Source organism: Colius striatus, chromosome 10 (genome assembly GCF_028858725.1).
Source record: "Colius striatus isolate bColStr4 chromosome 10, bColStr4.1.hap1, whole genome shotgun sequence".
In the NCBI taxonomy this organism is placed as follows: Eukaryota; Metazoa; Chordata; class Aves; order Coliiformes; family Coliidae; genus Colius; species Colius striatus.
The window spans coordinates 1,278,331-1,300,241 of NC_084768.1; the positions used below are offsets into that span (position 1 = coordinate 1,278,331).

The 21,911-nt window shown below is 51.7% G+C and overlaps 1 protein-coding gene across 1 annotated transcript; it reads left to right on the forward strand.

Annotated features, from left to right (window-relative positions):
- Positions 1-8,955: 8,955 nt before the first annotated feature.
- LOC133626258 (forkhead box protein J1-B-like) lies at positions 8,956-12,886 on the forward strand. Its single transcript, XM_062003897.1, has 5 exons — positions 8,956-8,973; positions 9,675-9,962; positions 11,285-11,405; positions 12,210-12,572; positions 12,633-12,886. The coding sequence occupies exons 1-5, from the start codon at positions 8,956-8,958 to the stop codon at positions 12,884-12,886; spliced, it is 1,044 nt and encodes a 347-aa protein (XP_061859881.1).
- The last annotated feature ends 9,025 nt before the right edge of the window (positions 12,887-21,911 follow it).

The window sequence follows — 21,911 nt, forward strand, 5'->3', positions numbered from 1 at the left end:
GTGCATACAATAAAATGTACTTTCATACTGAAAAACCACAATGTATTTCCTTTTATCTTTTCACTAGGTTTTAGATATTTCCAGCTGTTCTGAATCACTGACATGAAGCTTTCAAGCTGTGTCTTATTATGAAATGGGAAATGTTGAACCTGTAAATCCTTATGACTGAATACAGGATGTCCCACTAAGCAGCACGTTTGTCTTTGATTCCTTTTTCACTGTCAGTGTGTTGTTCCTGTGTATTTGCAGTTACCGTATTTCATTAGTAACTACTTTAGTCCTGTGGAATTTTAGTAGTACCTTGACAGCCTTGCCCGTGTCTCAGTTGTTTGTGCTGCAAGACAAGCAAGACAGTCTTGTTCAGACATCATGATGAGTTGATAATAAGAGGAATGAAGCAAAGAAGAAAGGAATAAACGGGCCTAAGAGCTTACTGTACCATGTTGTGGCTGCAGAATGTGTTAGATTTTTCTCCTGCATAATTCATTAGAGAATGTCATTCATTAGAGATTGTTAGAGAAGACTTGCTTACTGTGAGTTCAAAATGTTGTGGTTAAGAATGTCTGTTTCACACAAACCTCATTTGCTTAATTGGTAAAACAGGGGCAGTATGTCCAAATATTTGAAATTTCTCTGTCACTTTGGATTCTGGAGTGTTGGTGCAGCACCATTCATGCTGAACCATTCATGTCTTGACTGCTGGCCGTGCTGTCATGAGAGTGCCGCAGCGTGCTGTGCGACTGTTTCAGAGACAGTTCTCAAACCTGTTGGCCATCTGTGATGTTCAGCCTTTAGTGCTACACGTGCTGTTTCCGTTAGGTTCCCAGTAGAGGGCAACACACGCTGATTTTTGAGTGTAAGACATTTTCTTATCTATTCGCAAGGCAAAGAAACAGCAGTCCTTGTCCTGAGCTCTTCGAAACTGATTTACTGAGCATAGTAAATCTCGTCATGTCGAGCTGCTGTATTACAAGTGTCGGGATATGAAACCAGGTACTGTAGTGCTCACTCACTGACACTGGGATCATTTCTCACTAGAAATCTACTGAGTTGGATTTTTGCTGCATAGTGTTTGAGGTTAAATAGATTTTAAATATATATATGCTGTGACTTTCTTTTTATAGCTTGACTGAGTTTCAACATGAAGATTTTGGGCAAGATAAAACTGGACAGGCTGTACCAGACAGTTTACAGTCCTGCACAGGTATGTTGCATATAGTTGTTACACTAACCTTAGGAGGTATAAGCCTACTTCTCTTTGGGTCCCAAACAGGCCACAAAGATACCTTTATAACCCCTCTTTGTCAAGACAGCTCTTCTATATGTCTGGCTCCATCAGCCTCTGGGGAGCCACTGTACCAAGCTCTTGCTAATGTCATACTCTGCTCAGTTGTGTCCCTGATGTGTTGTAAAGGGTGTCGGGAAGGACAGCCTTGGGCTGTTTCCCAGTATGGAGAATAAATTCTCAGTGTTGCTTTATACAAGTTAGTTTTGTACCTCAGAAGCCCTTGGTAGCATAAGACCTCACATTTTCTGTTGGCAGTTTTCTTGCTACAGTGATCTACGTATGATGAAATTGTCCCTCTCTGGGAAGGTAGTCCCAAAGCTATGTGAATACCTACTTCAAAAGGCAAATATAAGATGTGGGGAGGAAATGGATGAAACATACAAACCAGTAATAAGAGTGAGATTTGGCTTAGGGATTTTTCTAAGTTAGTATTATTTTTTCTTTCTTCCCTCTGCAATTGAAAAATAAACTCACATTCCGTGCAGTTGGCTTCTTCATGTCTGTTTGTGCATGAGGAAGGCTGTCTGATTTGTCAGTATATGCAGCTTGGTCTGGTTTTTATTTTAAGCAAATATTTTGAGATGTTTGCCTCTTTTCAAAGCTGACTGAATAGACTCTGAGTCACGTCATTTTATCTAAAAGTTCATTTACTACTAGAATCTGTCCCAACATTAATACCTGCCAGTTTCCATCTCTGTATAGCTGTAGTGCGTATGATGTTGTCCATCCTTTTATTTTTGCAAGACAGCAGTTCAGCTTTATTTAGGAATGACCACGAGAGGTTGTCTTTGTAGCCAGTTGATGATGATCTACTTCATCAAGCTACAAGCATCTTAAAAGTTGCCATTGTTGCAGCTGGAACCCCATGTCCCAGCAGGCCTAAAAGCAAGTCTGCTTTGGGACAGGTACATTAACATCTGCCCCATGCCGACACAAGTGCACAGCAGCTTTGACAGGAAAGATACAGCCTGAAAGCCCTGTAAGCTCATAGAACAGGCGACCACCCTGAAACCTCCACAAGGAGCACAATGCTGTAATGACACTTCCTTCTGTGATGCTGGTGGCTTTCACTCCTCCCACGGGGATTCTTCTCCCAGCCCCGAGGAGTTGGTGGGTCCCAGCCGGCAGCCGGCGCCGGGGCCCTTCAGGGTGCAGCAGCCGCAGAAACGCTCCTGAGCCTCGGGGCTGGCACCAGCTGGGGCTTGGCTGGGGACACCAGGCAGGGGTGGCCCTGACACCCTGCCCATGTACCTGGCCGTGGCACCTGGGAACCTGCTCCTCTGCCCAGCCCTCTCATGGGATGGCAAAAGCAGCTCCATCAGCCCTGGCATGGTCCTGAGACATCTCTTGATGGGTGAGTCTGGAACCATCAGGCCTGGAAAGAGGAGAGCTTGCCCAGAACTCACTGCTCTCAGTTTTTGGCAGGCAGGGTGGGTTTTTGAGCTGCCTGGTGCTGCCACTGCTGGGGAGCACCCAGGAATCAGCCTGTAGCTGCTGTGGAGTGAGGGCAGCAGGAGTGAGCGGGGCTGTGTGCAGCTATTGAACAGGTTCAGCCTTTAAAGGTGTCCCCCCTGGGAAGCCTGCTTCCTTCCTCCTGCCAGGTGGTATTTAGAACATAGACAGTTGCTTTTTGAAAGCAAAACCATCACACAAAAGCAAAGCCTGGCTGGGTGATTTCCCTTCCCCAGGGCTGGCCACTGGACAAGGTGCTGGTCGGCAGCACTCTCAGGGTGCAGGGCTGGGCCCAGGACAGGCCTTTTGCAGGCACCACATTTCTGGAGGCTCCTGCTAATGCAGTTCCTGGGCACTGCTCAAGGAATGAGAGCAGTTGTCCATAATTGCTAGCTTTGGTCTCTCCCCATCGGTTCTGGCTCCCTGCCCTCATCTGTTACTTCCTCCCTCTCTGTCTTTACCTCACCACTGGTTTTTCTTTCTCTTCCTCTGTAGGACTCCTTGTCTGTATTTTCTAACCCCTCCCTGTGTGTCCTACACCCTGTTGCTATTTTTTCTCCTCTCCTGCTCCCTGTCCTTTTCCTTTTTCTATCACCATGTTGTGATTCCTGGCCTTATTTTCCCTCTCTCCCCCACAGCCTGTCCCCACTTTCCTGCCCGTCTCTCTTGCTCAGCTGGCTGCAGCTTCTCTCTTCTCTCTGGGCCTCCATCCTGCTCCTCACCCCCTTTTAGCTCTTCCTCTGACTCTCAAAGGCCATCACTGTTCCACCCTCCTGCGCCTCCTTCTGCTGATCCACATCCCTCTGTTCCTCGTTCTCTCTGGATGCTTTCCTGTCCTTCTCTTCTCTGTCCCTGCCTTCTGTCCCTGTCTCTCCCTTTGTCTCTCCTTTCCCTTGTCTCTCTGTCCTAATCCCTTTTCCATTTCTCTGTCACTCCACTCTCCTGGTGCCTTTTCTGTCTCTCTGCCCCCCTGTCCCACTCCCTGCCTGTGTCTGTGTATCCCATGTCCTCCTTTCTGCCCTTCCAATCCTCTCTCTGTCCCTCTCTGCTGCTGCTTGTTGCTCTTTTTCCTCCTGCACTCGCTGTCTCCTTAAGCTCCATCCCTTTCCTGCTCTGTCCCTCTGCCCTGCTCCTGCCCCGTATTTTCCTCCTCCTCCTCCTTTGGCTCCTCCTGGGGCTGGGCCTGTGCAGCCCCGGGGAGGCGGCCATGGGGCTGCAGGGTCAGGAGGGCCTGGCCAGGGGCTGGTGTCCCTGCAGGGTCAGGCAGCAGGAAGGAGGCCCCGGGGCGTGTGGGAGCTGTAGCCCTGGGGCACTGGCTACCAGCCTGCCATGTTGGCTCCTGGGCCATGTGGGAGCTGCTGCCTGCAGGACAGCCCAGGCAGACCCAGGGTGTCCTCACCACAGAGCCCCAGCTTCCCTGCTAGACCTCTCAAGCTGGAGGGGAGCACCCTGCCCCTCTGGACACAGCTCAGCTCGCACCAAGGCCCCCGCTCTCTGCCAAGCTGGCAAGTCATCATTTGTGCCAGCATCCAAAATCCTCTCTAGCCAGCAAAGTTCTGCCTTCCAGGCCCTTTTGCTGTGGGAGCTCTGCTCAGTTGTATGCACTGAGACTGCTCAGCCCAGACTGAAAAAGCCAGTCTGCAGCCGAGAAAGAGAGAGAGGAGATCCTGAGGGACAGCAGAAAGGCCCCAGCCTCAGGTACCCTACTCCTGCAGAGGGGTCCCAGGGCAGCCTTTGTTTTTCATTCATCTTTTCAATGATTTCTCAGGAAACACAGCAATTCCCCTCCTACACCTGGCAATTCTGTCTTTGTTAAGCACTGAAAGCCATTCAGAGCTCCAGACCAGCCCCGGGACATTTCCCAGTGCACATATTCAAGCAGGGGCTGTCTGAAAGGGAAGGATCCTGTTCTAACACTCTTCACCTCTGGGGTGTCTGGCTGGGAAATGGGACATAGAAATTCGTCTCTCATTTGAAGAGCAGACAAATCCCTCATTTGTAGGAGGATGAAGCAGGGAGTGCCGGGACTCAGCACACTTTGGCTTCCAGAGTCAGGGTCACTTCCTCAGCCTCATTAGGATTGCTCTGATATTCTGATTGTTGTGATCCTGTTCCCTTTGCTTCTCTGGAGCAGGAGTTGTGTCCGGCTTTGTCCAGGACAGCTCCATCGCCAGGGTGGGACAGAGAAGAGTCTGCAGAAGTGCCCTTTGCAACAGGACTGTCCTGCTGGACTTACAGCCCAGATGCTTGTTGAGGAGTTATTTGTGTGTGAAGTCATCTTCAAGGCAGCTCAAGGGAAAACACAGGGCAGAGAGGAAAAAGACTAATGGGCACTGCAGCTCTCCTGAGTGCACTAAGGCACAGAGAGAGGAGCCCTTTCCACGTCTTGTGCCAAGATTCCTCCAATTTTCAGGGATAAAAGTGAGGTCTGTCCCAAAAGAGAGCACCCCCTGACACAGAAAAGCTGACTCCTCAGCAGCACAGGAGCAGAGCTCCTGCCCCTCACAGCCAACACACAGCACAGCAGAGAAATGCACTTCATTGGGAGAGTGATTGCCTGAAGAATGGAGTGGCTTTGCTCGGAGGAGTCTGTCTTCTATTTTATGCACTTTGCTGTTTTTAAAAGGCTCTTCTTCAAAGGAACAACAGCCCAGCAGCAGCTGCATCAGCCAGTTCCTGCTCCTGCTCTTAGCAGACGGGGGAGCTGCAGCTGCTGCACTTTGGGCTCTGCCTGGGCATCTCCCTGGCTGCCCTCCTGGCCAACGGCCTCGGCATCAGCGCCGTAGCCTGTGACCATTCCCTCCACACCCACAGCACAGAGGCTGGGTCAGAGCGGAGACTCTGTGGGCAGGTCCTGTGAGCAAAGCCAGAGCATTTCCCAGCACTCCTGATGAAGGTCTGTGTGCCCAGAGTCACTCCAGCCCCACCTGGGAGGGAAAAGGACTCTGCAAAGGGCTTAAGAAAGGGGGCTGTTGGGGAAGACACCCTCGTGAATCAGTCAGGGAAGGTTCCAGCTCAGGCTGCCTCTGACTCGTGGGAGCAGCTGACGGCTGCACCTCTGTCCCCCCACACGGACGCCTCTGGCTCAGAGCTGGTTGTGCCAAGGGCTGGCTGGGGAAGCTCAGCCAGGGACAAAGAGCCAGGAGGCTGCTGGCTCACTGCTGGAGCCAGACACAAGGGAAAACACCCAAAAGCTCCTGTAGGTTGCAGTCAGAACAGTTTAATGGAACAACAACAAGGAACAAGGGAAGGAGAAACAGTTCTAACAATGCACAAGGGGATGTACAATAGGGATGGTGAGTGACGCTGTTGCTCATCAGCTGGGACCCAACACAACTGCACACATGTGCTGGACCCCTTCCTACATCCTTCTAGAACATAACCTTTTGCCAGCAGAAACGAGCACAGTGTTTGTTGTCCAGACACAGGTGCTGGAACCTCTCGCCAATCAGGCTCAGCGCTCTGTTCACTTGATGGGAGAGGCCTGGAAGACAAAAATCCCACCCAAGGTCAGCAGCACAGGGAGGCTGAGGACACCTCCAGCCCTGCCATGGGAAGGAACCCAGCTGCCAGAAGCCTCCTGCGCTGCATCGACCAGTTCAGTTGGAGCAGATTGACCCTGAGATCCAACCACCGTGAGCAGCTCAGAGCCCCAGGCCCCACTTGCACCGGCTTTGGCCTTCAGCAGGGACCCAATTGGCTGGCAGATACTTCTCAGCCCCAAATGATCCAACATCTTTCTAGTTTAGGATGCTGAAAAGCATCCCCTATCTGCTGCTTCAAGCCCAAAGGGATCTTGCAAAAAGGGGCTGGTTCAGCTCCAGCAGCCAAAGCTGCTCAAATGCATTCCCAGCCCTACAACAGAGGCTGCACGTGCCCAGGCCCTGGCCACTTGCCACATCCCTCTGCTGGAACAGCCCTGAGCAGAACACTTGGCTAAAAGCCGTGGCCTTGCCAAGCCACTGAATCCATTTCTAGTCTAATTCAAGGCCCCCAGCCTACATCCTAGACCCTGAACAAAGAGGCATTCCTCTTACCTTTGATTTGACAGACTTGGTAGTCATCAATGTCAGGGAGCGCTGAGAGAGAAATTGTGGCCCCAGACTCTCTCCTCAAGCTGTTAATAACCTGTCCCTGTTTGCCAATCAATTGTGTGACTGTATCCTTGATGAGAGACAAGAAAGCAAGAGTCAAGGAGAGAAATGTAGATCAAACCCCACTGTGCCCTGGGGCTTCTTTTGCCCATCTTCCTGGTCCCTGCAGCTCATTTGCAGGGTGGGTTTGGACAGGCAGCGGGAACGTGACCCTCCTGCACAGGGGAAAGCACCACAACTCATCCCCTGCTCTCAGGGACTGTGAACCCTCAAAGCCTTCTGAAGGCTTTCAAAGCATCACCCTGACAGATCAAGGTGGAAAGTGATGGAGAAAAGGGACTCCAGCAACCATCCCAGGGTGTAGCCCTAACAGCTAAACGCTGAAACCCTCGTTGGCTGGCTCTGTATCTCCCTGGGGTGGCCCTGAGATGGAAGAAGCAGGAGATGGCTGTGTAGGGCAGGGCAGGAGGCACGAGCAGGACAGTGGCTGCTTACCTTGGGCACCTCTATTTCCCACACCAGGACATTGGACTGCCGGGACTTTTTCTTTCGGCGCCGGTTCTGGCGACTCACTGTCTGCCCCTCGAGACCGTCTGTGTCCTCCAAGTTCATGTTAGTTGCACTGAAACCTGCCAGAAAGGCACCATGTCAGCATTCAGACAGCCCACACAAAGCAGCTCCCACACACCAGCCCAGGAGAAGAGATCATTTTGCAGAGAGATGCCACTGAGCACTTGCTCCGCATTCTGTTGGGATGCTCCTGCCTCAGGTTCCCCGGGATGTCAGAAAGGGTCAAGTCCCATCACACAGAGCCCACTGAAAGCTTCCCTTGATGCCTGGGGACCACCCAGCCCAGCTCTGGGAATGCCACCACAGGAGGCCCGAGTTGAGCAGCAGCCCTTCACACCCAGTGAGCCCTTCCCCAGCACACACCATCTAGGATCTAGGAGCCAAGAGCCAAAGAGCCCAAGGGGGCCGAGCAGCCCTTACCTGGCGCGTGCTCCACTTCGCTGCCCGCCGGCATCCAGCCGCCAGCAAACCTCCTGGCAGCCGTGTGCTGAGCGGCGGGGAAGGGGCTGCGTGTGCCACAGCCGGCAACGGCCCCGCTCGCAGCCCGGGGCTCTGCCTGCGGGGATGGCGGCAGCGCAGCAGCGCTCTGGGCACGGCTCGGCTCCGGCGGGGTCCCGCACACGCTGCTGGCGCTGCCGGCGCTGCTGCCGGCCGCGGGGCTGGGTTGGCAGCTCAGCCTCAGCCCTGCCTGGGACACTGCGCTCTCAGGAAGCGGGAGGGCACAACAGCCAGCAGGGACGGCGGCTGCTGCTTCGGGCCGGGATTCCTCCTCTATCCCTCGTTCCTCCTGCGCTTCCTCAGCGCCTGTGGCCGCTTCCCCGGGAGCGCTCTGGGCACTGCTCGGCTCCTGCCCGGCTCCTGGCGCTGCCGGCGCTGCTGCCGGCCGCTGCTCTGCGTCGGCGCCTGAGCCTGAGCCCTGTGCGGGGCTGGCTGCAGCGCTGCCGGGACACTCTGTGCTCTGCACAGGGACAGAAACAGCAGAGGGGACGCCGCTGTCCTCTCCACATCCTCCTGTCTCTGCTCCTGCCGTGTCACCCTCAGCAGTGCTGGGCTCAGCAGTTGGTGCTGACACATCCCGAAGGTCAGTCTCTGGGCATTGCTCTGCTGATGACACAGGCAGCTCCTGAGGGACACAGGCTTCCCCTTGGGGCCAGGACTCTTCCTCTGTCCCTCCTCTCTGCTGCGCTTCCTCAGCAGCTGCTGCCGCTTCAGCACCAGCTCTGGCCTGCTCTCTGCGGTAGGAGTAGAGCCACCAGCAGCCCAGCAGTGCCAGCGCTCCAGGCACAACGTAGGGGATCACGCTGGCGAAGCGAAGAGCCATTGCACAGAGCTCAGCAGGATCTAGCAGGAGAAACAGACAGCATGGTCAAGTACTCCCAGGGAAGGGAACAGGCATTGCTTGAGCTATTGCTCTGTGCTCTACACCCTCATGTTTGGGCCCAAAGCATTGCTTTTAGCTTCCAAAGCCTCATTTTGGGGCAAACAGAGGAATTAGCAGACAGCAACACTACCCATAGCCTTGGCCAGGCTCTGGGGGTGGAAGAGCCCAGCATGGAAATGGACTGGCAGGTGCAGAGCAGCCTCTCCTGTCAGCCCTGTCTACATCCTCTTCTCTGTCCTGAGAGGTAAGGTCATCCTTACCTTTGGAAGAGGACGGGAGTTGAGGAGAAGTGGGCAGCAAATTAGAAATGGCTGGAAGAAAGCAGGAAGGCAAGTAGCCAAAGAAGGAGCTGAGTCCTCCTGAGGGCAGCTCAGCCCAACTGGCTCTGGCTGTCCCCTGGGAGGCTTTATAGTCCCTGGCCAGGTGAGGTCACAAACGCCGGCTGAGGTCTGGAACAGCCCCTGTGTGACATCAGCAGCGCACAATGTTCTCTGTCTCCCTTGGTGACGGCCACAGCGCTGCCCCTCCCCTGGGATGGGCTCTGGGATCACTACTGGCCATAACTGAGAGGTTCTGCTAGAGGCAGAGCATTGCTCACACTGTCGGGAAAAGTCTGACACTGAGCAGGGCTGCAGGGAGGAGGCAGCTGGGGTGCAAGAAATCTCCTCGCCGCGGCTGCGGGGGCTCGGCCGGGAGCGGGGCCGCACTCGCCAGCCGGCTGCTCGGGCTGCTCGCTGCCCGCTGCCTTCTGCCTCACACACGCCGGCGCTGCGGCTTTCGAGCCGAGAGAAAACAGTCGCGGAGCCTCGGGGAGCCTCAGACCGCTGCCTCTCGCCCGTGCAGCGGCTGCCCCGGGTCTCCTTCCTGGGACTGAAGGACTTCTCCTTAGCCAACACCAGCTTGGCCAAGTCTTCCTGCTGCTCTGTCCCACTCCCCCTGCCAGCCCATCTCCTCCTCAGCCTCCAGAACGCAGCATCACACCATGGTGCTGAGCCCTGAGCTGACACAGGACACTGGCCACAGGAGCAACCCTTCTGTCAGGCCACCCTACACCTACGCCAGCCTCATCTGCATGGCCATGGAAGCCAGCCAGAAGCCCAGCATCTCCCTCTCTGACATCTACAAGTGGATCAGGGACAACTTCAGCTACTTCCGACACGCTGATCCCAGCTGGCAGGTAGGAGACTGGCAAAGCTCTTGCCTTTGAGCCCCTGTGCCCACAGGGCTGGGGAGGCTTTGCAGAGCCCCAGCGTGCAGGGGAAGGGCCTGCGGGGATGCTGGGTGCTGCTGGGAGGAGAGCAGCACGGGCAGCTGCTGAGGAGGGGCTGGGATGGGCAGCAGCTTGGGGCTGAGGCTCTGTGGGCCGGGGCAGGGCAGGAGGGACCCGGGTGGCTCATCCTTCCCCTTGTATCCCTGCCAGCCCAAAGCCAGAGCGTGCCAACCATCCTGGGGGCTGCTGCAGGCAGGGCTGGGCACAACCCTGCAACCCCCTGCCCAGGTGTGGCCACCTTGTCCTCAGGCAGGGGGGTGTGCAGCAGCTCCTGAAGCCCAGCACAGGGAAGGGAAGGGAAGGGAAGGGAAGGGAAGGGAAGGGAAGGGAAGGGAAGGGAAGGGAAGGGAAGGGAAGGGAAGGGAAGGGAAGGGAAGGGAAGGGAAGGGAAGGGAAGGGAAGGGAGAAGGGGACCTGCTGGTTCCCCTCCAGGCTCACCTGGTTCCTCCCCATCCCCAGTGTTGGGGGCACCTACGGGAGGGATTCAGGACAGGAGCTGTGTGCCAGTGGGGTGGTTTCTCCTCCAACTCACGTCTGGATCCTCACCGTGCTCGTCATCAACTGTGCTTAGTAACAAAGGCAGGAAAGTTTCCAGCCCTTCTCTGCAGAGGGCTGTTGCAGGCAGGAATGCTCAAGGTGTGAAGCAGACAGGGAAGAACAGAGGCAGCCCGGGCTGCAGGGAGTTTGGGCTGAGGAGGGCAGATGGGGAGCAGATGTGGAGCAGAGCTGCAAGTCTGTGAGCGTTAAAGTTTCAATCAACTGTCCCGGTGCACTGAGCACAGCTTGGATTGTTTGCAGGGATTTCTGTGCTCCTGCTCTTAATTTCCACTTCTTTTTTGTGTGTGTGTTTTTCAACATTTTGGGTTTTTTTTCTTTTTTTTCCTGTCTTCCTTTTTTTTTTCTTTCCCCTTTCCTTTCCTTTCCTTTCCTTTCCTTTCCTTTCCTTTCCTTTCCTTTCCTTTCCTTTCCTTTCCTTTCCTTTCCTTTCCTTTCCTTTCCTTTCCTTTCCCTATTTCACTTTCCTCTTTCTTCTTTTCCTTTCTTTTGTTTTTGGCTATGTTCCTAACCAAGCTCTGCCCATGGAGCCCAGGATGCCCTGACATTGCTGTCTCCTCTCTTTGCCCCCAGGCCACAATGTGCCTTTCCCCCAGCCCCACACAGCTCGGTGCCGCGGCACCAGCCCAACACTCACCATTGCTTTTGCTTTGCTGCTTCTCTTCTGGCTCTAGAGATCCATCCGGCGCAACCTCTCCTTGAACAAGAGCTTCATCAGGGTGCCCCAGGAGAAGGGGGAGCCAGGCAGAGGCGGCTTTTGGATGCTTCACCCCGAATATGCCCAGAGGCTCAAGAGTGGGGCCTGCAAACAGAGCAGGATGCCCCCAGCACACAGCCACACGGTCTGTCCTGCAACAGCCCCGCAAGGCACAGGGAGTCTGGCCACCACAGACACCTCCTCTGGCACCTACACTTCCATCCTCAGTGTCAACAGGGAGTTGCAGCAGCTGCTCGAAGACTTTGAAGAAACCACCAGCAACGAGTCTCTGACTGCAGCGGATGGCAGATCTGGGCAGAAGCGCAAGAAGCCATCGCCTGCAGGAATGGCCAAGGTGTCTCGGCTTTGCAGCCCTGCCCTGCTGAGCCAGGAACAGCAGCCGGAGCTGGGGGCACTGAAAGCAGACTTGGACAGAAAAGACACCTTCAAAACCAACCCACGTGGAGACCTTGACAGGAAAACAAGGTTTGACACCACAGTGAGCAGAGACATTGCCTGCAAACGGCGGAGCATGCCCCCAGCACACAGCCACGCAGCCTGTCCTGCAACAGCCCCGCAAGGCACAGGGAGCCTCACCACCACAGACACCTCCTCTGGCACCTACACTTCCATCCTCGATGTCAACAGGGAGTTGCAGCAGCTGCTGAAGGAGTTTGAAGAAGCCACCAGCAACCAGACCCTGGCTGCAGCAGATGGCAAAGCAGGGCAGAGGCACAAGAAGCCATCACCCAAACCAATGGCCAAGGTGTCTCGGCTTTGCAGCCCTGCCCTGCTGAGCCAGGAACAGCAGCCGGAGCTGGGGGCACTGGAAGAGGATTTTGACTGTGAAGCCATCTGCAACACCAACTCATGTGGAGAACTTGACACTAAACTGAGCAGAGACATTGCCTGCAAACAGCGGAGGATGCCCCAAGCACAGAGCCACCCGGCCTGTCCTGCAACAGCCCCACAAGGCACAAGGAGCCTCACCTGCACAGACACCTCCTCTGGCACCTACACTTCCATCCTAACTGTCAACAGGGAGGTGCAGCAGCGGCTGAAGGAGTTTGAAGAAGCCACCAGCAACCAGACCCTGGCTGCAGCAGATGGCAAAGCAGGGCAGAAGCGCAAGAAGCCATCGCCTGCAGGAATGGCCAAGGTGGCTCGGCTTTGCAGCCCTGCCCTGCTGAGCCCGGAGCAGCAGCCGGAGCTGGGGCCACTGCAAGGGGACTTGGACTGGGAAGCCTTCTTCTACACCAACCGACGTGGAGGCTTTGACACCAAAACCAGCTTCAACAGCAATGTGGACAGTGACTCTGACTCAGAAAGCAGCTTCATCACCATCTCGAACCGTGACTCTCCACTTCTGGAGCTCACAGAACCAAACAGCCCCGCAGAACACGAGCCAGAGCTGACGGCACACGGGCTCCACATCCACCTGCTCCAGGATGGCCAGGAGCAGCAGCAGCTCCTCACTGAAGCCAGCGTGAACAACCTGGACTTTGATGAAACCTTCATGGCCACTTCTTTCCTGCAACAGGAGTTGGACAAAGAGACAAACGACTGTCTCTACTACTGAATCAACAGAGAGCATTTGCACAAAGACAAGGATGCCTCTGCCAGCAGCTGAGTGAGTGGAGCACTCTGACATCCCTCTTATCAAAGGCCTGTCACCGTGCAGAGGATGCTCCCCCATGCTGCTGGGACAAGATTTCCCTGAGACAGACACATCCCCAAGGATTTCACAGCTCAATTGTAAGATTAGTCATGGGAAAGATGGAGGGAGAAAAACCAGCACCACAGGGAATGTTTGCCAGATGTTTAAAAGACACAGGAGAAAGAAGGGAACTGAGCACTGGGCATTCATAGGCTCTGAAACTCAGACGAAGCAGAACACCGTGGGCAGCACCAGCTCGGCTGCTTCTCCATTGCCCTTGGTCTCTCCTGTTATCAGTGGAGACAGAGAATAGACACAGGGGCTGCTGCCACTGCTCCAAGTTCTGGCCTTTCTGTAAGCTGCCTGCTGGGGAATTTTGCTGACCAGGAGCTCCAGGCTGTAGTGCTTTGATGGACAACTTCCACAGTGATGGGGGCAGCTGGAAGCTCAGAAGGGTTTGTTGAGTGACAGGTTATCCCAGTCAGGTTTATCAGGTGCCAGAACGAGGAGCAAATCTGGAACCTGTAGGAAAAGCTCCCCTGAACCAGCATGTGATCTGTCTAGGAAAGGTTCTGCCCTCTGTTGTGCCCTGTTCTGTGAGCGCTGCGCTGTCCCTGGACACTGCTGTGCAGCACAGCTGGAGCCCAGAGGCTGGCTGTGTCTCAGGACACGGTCATGGGAACCACGGAAGCAGAAGTGGAAAGGACTTTTCTAGATGGTACTGATCACCCAGAGAGCTGTGGTCACCCTGTGGGTGCATCCCAGCAGGATCAAGCAGCTGCATGATCAGAGCACACTGCCAGACAAGAGGCTGAAAATGAACTGGGATATCTGGCATCTGGGTGGTGTCTCTGGCAGGAATGTCAGGAAGGGGAGAAGTTGACACAGACAAAGAGGCCAACACAAACTTAGAAGAAACCTGAATGCTGACTTCAACACAGAGGAGAGGAGAGGAGAGGAGAGGAGAAGAGAAGAGAAGAGAAGAGAAGAGAAGAGAAGAGAAGAGAAGAGAAGAGAAGAGAAGAGAAGAGAAGAGAAGACCGAAACCCACAGCCTGACCTGCAGCTCTCCATCAGTGTGGGACCTGCTGCCATCAGAGAAGCATCTTGTTACGTTTTATTTTCTGTTTATGTTCTATGTCATTGTATTTTGTTCTGTCACATCAACGCTTTTCCCCAGCATTGTTTCACAGGGCAAACACGGCTCCTTGTTGTGTTACAATTAAAAGTACTTGCCCCAGCTTGAAAGAACATTTAGTTCTCAGTCTTCACAGGATGTCTCTGTGAGCTTGCTCTGACATATTCTATTGTCCTTCCTGTCCTCCACTTGCTGGAGAAGAAACAGGCACAGTACTGCTCAAGTGGCTGGGTGTGACATGTGCTTGAGACACAGCATCTGTCTCAAGGGCTGTGTTGAGGAGACAGCCTGGAAAGCAGAGGCAGAGTCTGATTCCCCGTTCTGCTGTGCAGCTTTGCAGCCCTGGCACTCTCCTGCTGTGGGGCTGAGCCTGAAGCCCCGAGTCTCTCCTGGGAGGGAGCAGCACTGAGGCCTGAGAAGAGGAAAGATTGCCCAGCATGAAGCTGCTGTCAGCCTTTGGCAGGCAGGGTGGGGTTTCTGAGCTGCCTGGTGCTGCCGTTCCTGGGGAGCACTGAAGAGCCAGGGCGGCTGCCTGTAGCCGCAGGCAGGAGCGTGGGCAGCAGCAGTGAGCGGGGCTGTGTGCAGCTGGGGAACGGCTTTGGCACCGGCACCGGGACTGAAGTGCCCGAGCCCAGGGCAGCATCGGCAGCGTCGTTCCTTTCTGTCAGCGCCGGCTGCTCGGGGCGTTAAGGGTGTCCCACTGGGGAAGCCTGCTTCCCTTTTCCTGGCAAGGTGGTATTTAGAGCTGAAACAGTTGCTGTTTGAAAGCAAAACCATCACACAAAAGCAAAGCCTGGCTGGGTGATTTCCCTCTCTCCCCCACAGCCTGTCCCCACTTTCCTGCCCATCTCTCTTGCTCAGCTGGCTGCAGCTTCTCTCTTCTCTCCAGACCTCCATCCTGCTCCTCACCCCCTTTTAGCTCTTCCTCTGACTCTCTCAGCCCATCGCTGTTCCACCCTCCTGCGCCTTCTGCTGATCCACATCCCTCTGTTCCTCGCTCTCTCTGGATGCTTTGCTTTTCCTCCTTTCCCTTTCTCTGTCCTTCCCTATTCCCTTCTGTCCTAATCCCTGTCTCAATTCTCTGTCACTTCACTGTCCTGCTGCCTTTTCTGTCTCTGTCCCCCTGTCCCACTCCCTGCCTGTGTCTGTGTATCCCCCCATCCTCCTTTCTGCCCTTCCAATCCTCTCTCTGTCCCTCTTTCCTGCTCTTTATTGCTCTTTCTCCTCCTGCACTCGCTGTCTCCTTAAGCTCCATCCCTTTCCTGCTCTGTCTCTTTTCCCTGTTCCTCCCCAGTATTTTCCTCCTCCTCCTCCTTTGGCTCCTCCTGGGGCTGGGCCTGTGCAGCCCTGGGGAGGCGGCCATGGGGCTGCAGGGTCAGGGGGGCCTGGCCAGGGGCTGGTGTCCCTGCAGGGTCAGGCAGCAGGAAGGAGGCCCCGGGGCACGTGGGAGCTATAGGCCTGGGGCACTGGCTACCAGCCTGCCATGTTGGCTCCTGGGCCATGTGGGAGCTGTAGCCCTGGGGCACAGGCTGTTGGCTCCTGGGCCATGTGGGAGCTGTAGCCCTGGGCAGGGGCTGCCAGCCATCCCTTGTTCTGAAGAGCTGCAAAGCACACACACCTCTGATGGCCTAAGGTGCCCCTCCCCAAAGGGCCTGGTCCCACTTCTACCAGGTTCCTGTCTTTAGACAGCTGAAATTGAGGAAACTTCATGGTGTTTTCAACTTCTTTTCACTCTTAGGGTTTGAAAGGCTGTAGGCAACACACCATGGCTGCAGGGACAAATCCATAACTAATCACCCAAATTCAGTCACTCGGTGGCTTCCTCTGGAAAATAACTCTGTATTGCACACTGCTGCCACATATCAATAACCACAGAACCCAGCAGCTTGCAGCACATCAGCATTTGAGCCCTAACATAATGCAGCCCACTATCAGAAACAAACTCAAACAGGTTGTGCAAGCATCCCCAGAAATCCATCCTATGAATACATGACTTGGTAGATTCTGACCTGCTTAACTGTGAGAACTCACCTCTGTTATAAATGAGCACAATGGGCCATTTAAGCCAATTAAAACCAATTTATTAATACAGAAAAGAAAAAGCAAAGCACAGCGCTGGGTGACAGGGGGAGTCACCGCTCCACCAACTGCCACACCGAGAGTCGTTCTGTTCCTCCTTTTATACTCTCCTTCACGTCACCCCTCCAGCGTCCTTCCGCGCATGTCCACCCAGTTGCTAGGGGTCGTTTTCTGCCTCCGGCTGATCGTTGATGAAGGCCCCAGTAGTCTTCCTTGGTGTCCTCTGCTTAAGTCTGAAACTCGGAACAACTTGTAGTTGATTAGTTCAGCAATGTTTATCTTTTGCAGTTTCTCAGTTTCATAAGCTATCACAAGGTTGCCAACTGTCAGTTACTCATTTACATTATATTCTTCCCTATTTCTAGTGAACAAAAAGTCATGTTCCCATTACAATCCCCCCTTTTTCTATTTCACTCTTTTTGTTCACTGAACCTGGCGAGCTCCTTTCTGCTGAGCTCCAAGTAGTCCTCTGCGTTTTCACTGTTTAGGGGTTCATATTTCGCCTTAACAAGCATCAGGTGTGCAGCCTCCAGTCTTCCCTTTACTATGTTTATCAGTTTGTTAAATATACAGGGCCCAACGGTTAATATTAAGATAAATACTATTAGAGGTCCTGCTATAGTCGACAGTAGCGTTGTGAGCCAAGGAGAATGGTTGAACCAGGATTCATACCAGTTTTGTTGCGCTTCCCTTTCCTTTTTACGTTTTTCCAATTGCTTCCTGAGCTCGGCCATGGTATCTATCACTACTCCAGTGTGATCTGCATATGTGCAACACTCCTCTCGTAAGGCTACACACAACCCTCCTTGTTGTAAAAACAATAAATCTAAACCCCTCCTATTCTGGAGCACTACTTCTGATAAGGACCTTACTGATTTGACTAGCCCATCTATCGCCTTTTCGATTCTACTCAAATCTTCATCTACTGAGGCTCTCAAGTTTATCATACCTTTTTGTTGGTTTATTAAGGCAGCTGCCCCTGTTCCCACTCCTGCTCCTCCTATTCCCAAGAGGACGGCTACGGTAAGAGCCGTGGCCGTAAAAGGTTCTCTTTTTATCAGGTGGTATTCAGGAGTAGTCTGATGTTCATATACATATTCCTTCGGATGGTATATAATTCGTGGAAGTATCATAACTTGTATACAATACTCAGATGATTCATTAAAGTTAGATATAGATATACATGGAGTCACTCCCAGTGTGTTACACAGCCATTTAGTGTTTGCTGCAGGGAGGAGCCATTGGGCTGGTTTTTCAGGCTTAACAACTGCCATATTCATTTCACACAGATGCATTTTATCTGGTGGAATTTTCCCTATGCACCTTCCTTTCCCTGTTACCTGGGCTATTGATATCCCTGGGGTTCTGTCTTGACCTTTTTTCCAAAAGCATTCCCGTGGATTAGTTCCATTAACCCTTCTATGTTTTGCTGTGGCCCCTAAAGCTTCATAATAAGGCGGATTAACAGCAAAACACAGCCAACATTCATTGGTTAAGTTTGGGTTTGTACTGTTGAAAATTCCAAAAGTAGCTTGCATCACTTTCCACAATATACTATATTCCCGAGTAGATGGAGCCATTGTTGGCCAATTTCCTGAGTGATTTAATTCTCTTGTGGAACTTTCTACCTTCGAATAATTGCCCCATTCTGCTTTTTCCTTTTTCCCAGTAATTACTGGGTTTGGTCCCACAGGGCTAGGATCGTGAGGGACTGGTTCTTTCTTTATCAGAAAGTGCCCTCCCCGGTCTTCTCCCGGTTCCCAAAATCTTACTCCCCAGGTTTTTCCAATAATCCACCCACTATGCTCAGGATCTGTTACATTAAGGAATATGTATTCACAGTTGCCGTCCTTTTCTCGCTCGTTTTGCTTGCAAGCATGCCGGTGACACCGACTCACGGCCCCTGTAGGGGAAATGCATCCTGGAGGTCCCCATCCGACCTTTAAAAACTTATCAGCATCTGCTGGCGAAATTTGCCAGTTTGAGGCAATTGTTTCACATCCCCAATATCCACAATAATAGTGCCCAGGGTAGTTACAGTATGCCTTCCCTGGATTTGATGCTGGGCACATATAGAACCCTACCTTATTCACACAGGGCTGTATCTGAATAATGTCACACAGCTGACACTTAAAAGAGGGGGCCCCCGAAGTTGTAGTTGTTGCAATGACCCGTTGATCTTCCCATCTGATAAGTGACCATTTGAAGGGTTCATGGCTTGGTACATTGTCTCCTAGCGCTTTCCTGATCAATAACCATATCATCAACATCCACATTAAAGTTGAGTAAAATCCACTGCCAGTATGTGTATGGTTAATTAGTCTGCTCAACTTTCCCATTCTTCTAACCCGAATCCTCTCGCCCCTTTGGTCATTGCCTGTAAGCTCCATGGGGTTCCGTCCTTTCACCAAGTATCCCTCTGCCTCGCTCGTCAACTAGTTTGCTGCTAGTTACGAGGGTTATTATCTTCTCGGCAGCAAGGATCCTTTTAGGGATGGAACTTACATTCCTCTCGCTCTTTGAGAGAGTTCACAGGGAGTTGCACCTGCAGCTGTTGGTTCGCTCACGGCTTAACCCTCGCGGGGGCCGAGAGGCTGGTTAGAATAGTATTGCCAAATTCAAATAAGAGGCCCCAATCCCGGCTTTGAGGCCTCGGATTGAGGTTATGCCCAAACTATCCCTCCCAGTACGGTTGGCAAGTATGGGCCCTCCCTTTTTCTGACAGTGGATCTATCACAACTTCTTACAAGTTTTAACTTGTACCAATTTTATAACAAAAGTTCAGCAAGCTAAATAATTAACAAAAATGCAAAAGTTAGCTGTTAAAAATTCAAGCTCGGTAAATAGGGACACAAAGTCAATGATAGCTTTCGCTGGATTCTTTCCTGGTTTGCTGGTGACAGTTTTTCCCACTACTTAAGGGGCAGGGATTTATAATCGTACCGTCTTTCCTTCCTCCAAGTCTATGAGCTTTGTCCGGACGTCCCTGGCGTAACCTTAGTTAATACCAGCTTTAGGTCGTCTGTTGGTGTCTTTACTTTCCACTGAGGAACCGGACACTCTGGGAAGTTGGAAGGGTCTACTGGCCCCTTTATTCGGCTTGCATGAGTCCACCCTTTCTCGGCTGTTCTTATGGCGGTGTCTGTGGTGAGCAATGTTAAATAGGGCCCTTCCCACTTCGGTACTAGCGGGTTTTCCTTCCAACTTCTGACTAACACCCAATCTCCGGGCTGCACCTGATGTAATACAAGATCCAAAGGAGGTCTTTGGGTCCACATTCCTTTTTCCCATAAACTTCTCCTATACTTTGCCAAAATAATTAAATAACGATTCAAAATTTTGTCATTAATATTGGGGTTTGTTTGTACCTTCTCTAAATTGTAAGGCATTCCATATAACATCTCAAAGGGAGATAACCCCATATCTGCTCGTGGTTGTGTTCTAATGTTCAATAGGGCCAGTGGTATACATTTGACCCATGATAATTTAGTTTCTAACATCAATTTAGTTAATTGTTTTTTTATTTCTCCGTTCATCCTTTCTACCCGCCCTGAGCTCTGAGGATGATATGGGGTATGTCTTTCCCACTTTATTCCCAACGCATTAGCTAAATCTTTAGTTATTTTTGAAGTGAAATGCGGCCCTTGATCCGAATCTATGGTCTCGGGTACCCCATATCTCGGTACTATTTCTTCAAGCAAGATTTTTACTACAGTTTGGGCAGTCTCTCTGGTAGTTGGGAATGCTTCCACATAGTGTGTGAGATGATCCACCATCACCAAAAGATATCTTGTTCGCCCCACTTTAGGTAGCTCTGTAAAGTCAATTTGTAGGCTCGAAAATGGTCTCTTAGCTAAGGGTCGACCTCCAGGAGGTAATTTCCTCAAGTTATTCCGGTTAACTCGTAAACAGGTAGGACAACTTTTGGTGATGTGTTTGGCAATGTCGTGCAACCCAATAGTCATATATTTGGTTGCAAAATGATCTGCTAACCCTTGAGCTCCCCAGTGTGTACTTTGGTGTAATTTATACATAATTCTTTGGGCTACTGCTTTGGGCAATATTTCCCGCCCATCCTGGGTTATCCATTTTCCATTGTCCTTAGACAATTCCAATTTCTTTAACTTATTCTCTTCTTCGGAAGTGAAGACTAATTCCGTATCCTCCGTTAATCTATCCTGCCTTTTCGGGGTTTCTCTTAAAAGCATTTCTCTAGTTGCTGCTCGCTTAGCTTCCCGATCTGCCGCATTATTCCCCCTAGTTTTGAGGTCCGTTCCCGTTTGATGGCCTTTTAGGTGTACTACTGCTATTCTCTTGGGTCCCCTCAGGGCTTGCAATACTTCAATTATCAATTGCTGGTGAACTAACCCCTTCCCTTGTGAGTTAATTAATCCTCGTTCTTCCCATAATTTTCCAAAGGTGTGTACTACCCCAAACCCATATTTAGAATCAGTATATATCGTTCCCTCCTTCCCCTTCAAAAGTTTTAAAGCTCTAAGGATGGCATACAATTCGCAGGCTTGTGCTGACCAGGACTTATCTAAGGCCCCTGATTCCACTACTTGTAAGTTTGTGCCTCCGATGATAGCATAGCCTGATTGACGTTTCCCTTCTACCACCCGGGAGGATCCATCTGCAAATAACCTTTCTCCTTCGTCTAACCCTTCTTCTTCTAGGTCAGGCCTAATCTTAGTTTGTTCTTCAATAGTTATCAAACAATCATGTATCAAAGGTGTCTCTTCTACATTCCCAAACAAAAAGGTAGCCGGATTCTGAATAGCAGTTGCTTCTAAGGTGAAATTCGGTGCTTCTAATAAAATTCCCTCATATTTCATAAGTCTAGTGTCTGATATCCATTTATCTGCTTTTTGCTGCATCACGCTCCTGATATTATGGGGAGAGTAAACCTTAAGATTGCTGTTAAAGGTAATTTTCCTAGCCTCTTCGACTAATAAAGCACATCCAGCTAACATTTGTAAACACGTAGGCCATCCTCTGCTTACAGGGTCCAGAAGTTTCGATAAATATGCTACAGGTTTCCTCCTATCTGCCCATTCTTGGGTTAGTACTCCAAAAGCAATCCCTCCCTCTATATTAACAAATAAATAAAAAGGTCTTTTTAAATCAGGGAGGCTTAAAACTGGGGCATGTATCAGACTCTCCGTTAGTTCCCTCAGTTTTTCTGTGTCCTCCTGAGTCCATTTCATCCACCCATCCTGAGTCAGTTTTTGGTATAAAAACCTGGCCTTACTACTATAATTCTCAATCCATTGTCTACAATATCCCGTATCCATTCCTGAATACAACTGAAAGTTCTTTCTTAGTCTCTCCAACCATTCGGTGGGGGTCTCATCCTTTCTTTGTCTTTCGTTAAAGGCTTTATTAATATTCTGTCCTCGTGGAACAGATTCCCTAATTCCTTACACAATTATTGTTCTGAGATCTTGCATATGCACTCTATGGGCCGGGTTCTGATGGTCCCAATTAGGGTTTTGTAACGGCCATTTTGTATCTGCTGCTGGCCCTTGCGCGTGCTGCGTATCCCAGATGCGCATTCCTTCCCTTCTGATCATATTTTTCTCCTCTGCTGTAAATAGGATGTTTAATATAGATTGTAGTTCTTCCCAAGTGTACATGCTGGGTCCCAAAAATTGATCTACCCGCTCGGCTACTCCAAGTGGATCTTCCAAAAGGGATCCCATTTCTTTCTTAAAATCCGTAACATTCCCCG